The sequence below is a fragment of the Miscanthus floridulus genome, chromosome 2 (assembly GCF_019320115.1).
Source record: "Miscanthus floridulus cultivar M001 chromosome 2, ASM1932011v1, whole genome shotgun sequence".
NCBI lineage: Eukaryota > Viridiplantae > Streptophyta > Magnoliopsida > Poales > Poaceae > Miscanthus > Miscanthus floridulus.
Genome location: NC_089581.1, coordinates 1,351,702 through 1,354,458, shown reverse-complemented (window position 1 = coordinate 1,354,458; position 2,757 = coordinate 1,351,702). Strand labels below are relative to the sequence as shown.

Genomic DNA, 2,757 nt, shown 5'->3' with positions numbered 1-2,757 from the left:
TTATTTTCTCTTGAACTTGAAAGGAAGAGAAATATCATCCGAGGGAGACAATGGGAGCCTTGGTATGAAAACCCTTTTCTGCGCATGCTGTCCACCAACGATCTTAGCATCAATTGTATTGTCTTGTAATGCTCTTATCATAAGCCTTGTTCCATTGCACAATCTGTTGTTAGGATCTAGGTTGCTGAGAAGAATCACAGGATAATTGATTTTTAGCTTCAGCTCGTGCGGGGGGAGGCCATTTGGAGTTATTGAGTTCAAAAAATCAATAGGGAAGTGATTCTGAGGATCGTCAACAATAGTGTTGAAGCTGTGGTAAACCTTTTCCTCACCTGGAAACCTCTCAATCATCATTGCATTCAGTCTATCAACATGTTCATTTTTGGTTGATAGAATGGCACGGGAGCTCATATAGATGGCTGATGTTGCATGTTCTACAAGTGACGGGAAAACATCTTGAATGAGTTTGTTGACAGCCACCTTCATGTCAGTAAAACCAATCACAATGTCATCAGGGAGGCTAATATAATCATCTACAATTGTTTCCTCAGTTCCATTTCCAATTTGTAGCAGGTAATTTGAAAACCAAGGGTCAGACTGCACCCTCATGTTACGTGACAATCTTATCTTCCTTATTTTCTCCCATAAATAGGATCTTTGTAATGTTGCATCAGTTACTTGTGCTCTTGTCCCACGTGTGACCACAGGAAGGACCTGTCTGAAGTCTCCACCAAATACCATGACCTTTCCTCCAAATGGCAAACCACATTCCATAATATCATGTAGGGACTTATCAAGTGTCTCGATGCACTGACGCTTGGTCATGGCAACTTCATCCCAAATAATCAAAGATGCCCTACGAAGCAACTCTGCAGTGCCACTTTGCTTCGTAAAGCTGCACATGCTGTTGTCCCCAATTTTAATTGGAAATTTAAACCTTGAGTGTGCAGTGCGTCCCCTAGGCAATATCGATGCTGCTATACCAGATATGGCTGTTGCAATGGCTATTAATCTTTCAGACCAAACTTTAGCAAGGAAGGCCTTATATAGGAACGTCTTGCCCATGCCTCCAGGACCATCTACGAAAAAAACTTGGCTCTTATTAGCACAGACATGCCGAAGGATTTCATCAAACCCTTCACACTGTTCCTTGTTAAGAGATTCATAAATATCTAAGTGTTCTTGGTCTATAGAGACATTCTATTCCTCTCTAACCTCTTTCATCATGTCATTGGAGCTTTGACCCTCATCGCAAATAGGTGGCAAACCATAATATCTGATATCCTTCCCCATTGAGTGAACCATATCTCGTATGTCTCTGAGCATCATTTGCCCCACTGCAGACATGTTGCTGTTGTCTCGTCTGAAATCTTCACCGACAGCGTCCTTATGTTTGTCCCATAATCCAAGTATGTTAGTGGCCTCACAAAAGACAAGAATGGTAGCAAACAACCTTCGCAAGGCACACGGCATCTGAAAAGTGGTGTCCTCAGTCAAACAGTCGTCGATTGATTTGTCCATCTCGATAAGCCCTCTTTTCTCGCATGCTTCCCTGAAAGTGGAGTAGGTGACACCAGAATCCTCATATGATGTTGCACCTCTCACATGATTTAGTAGAACTCTTAGGAAGTATCTCTCCCCTTCAGCAGGGTTTGCATAGACAATCCGTCCTATCTGTCCTGACTTTTGTTTCCTTATTTGCCATACTTTTTTTCCTTTGATCCAATGGTAGTGTTCTGGAAATTCTCTATATAATATTTTTCTTGTTGTCCTATCTTCGTGGTTTTTACTGAAATACTCGGTAAGTGTGGTCATATTAGAACCTGGGCGATTGACAACATCCTCAAGGTTTTCCTCCTCATTGTATGTCACAGATTGCATATCAGGCAAATGTAGTTGGAGCTGCAATACAGCAGGATAGACTCCAAGCATTGGGAAACCGAATATCCTATGCATAGCTTACGATGGAGATATGTATCTAGCATTCCTGTACTATCGTATCTCATCGATGACACCATCATCTCTATCATGTTGATCTTCATTTACCAAGAATGATGCTTGGCCATGGCCTTTATATACATACTTAAATAGATACTTCACTGCTTTAATGCTTGAGCATGCTTCAACATTTATGTGACAGTTGTATCTCATGAGCAAACCAGGGTTGTAGGGCACCACCCACCTATTATCTAACTCTGCTCACCTAATCTTTACTCGACGTCCATCATCCCTTCTCATGTATGTTGGATATGAGTCATTTCATTGTTGGGTTGCCTCACAGAACTGTCGAGGATAGTGAAAGCGGTAGTCTCCAACCACCATGCACGCACAGTTTTTGTTTAGCACGCCACATGGTCCATGCAACATATGACTGATAATCAGATCATGCAACTCTAGGTATCTATGCTTGTCTGGTATCTCCGCTGAAATTACTCGATCATATGCATCTAGGGTTGTCAACTTACTCCCTGACTTCATGATCAACAAGAAATGCTCATGTGGTAGCCCCCTTTTTTGGAACTCGGTAACATGAACATATGCTGCAACATCACCAAAATACTTTCTCTTGATCAGAAGATCTTTTAGATCTCTCAACTTTGCCCTATACACTCTTGCAACTAGTTTTGACCTATCTTATGGTTCCTGCTTCGAGATTGCTTGTTATCTCTTCCTAGTAGGGATTGCATGTCATGGTGATGAAGTAATCATGCCTTCCAAAACGTTGCACAATAGCCATAGCATTAAGGAACCTTTGCT

The 2,757-nt window shown here is 41.7% G+C and overlaps 1 protein-coding gene across 1 annotated transcript; it reads right to left on the bottom strand.

Moving 5' to 3' along the window:
- Positions 1 to 1,065, bottom strand: LOC136513836 (ATP-dependent DNA helicase PIF1-like). Its single transcript, XM_066507814.1, has one exon. It carries the CDS (start codon positions 1,063 to 1,065, stop codon positions 1 to 3), a length of 1,065 nt encoding a protein of 354 aa, XP_066363911.1.
- Between the last annotated feature and the right edge of the window lie 1,692 nt (positions 1,066 to 2,757).

What these genes read in the sequence shown, in the direction of transcription:
- LOC136513836 (XM_066507814.1), bottom strand. Translation starts at nt 1,065, where the DNA reads ATGGGCAAGACGTTCCTATATAAGGCCTTCCTTGCTAAAGTTTGGTCT.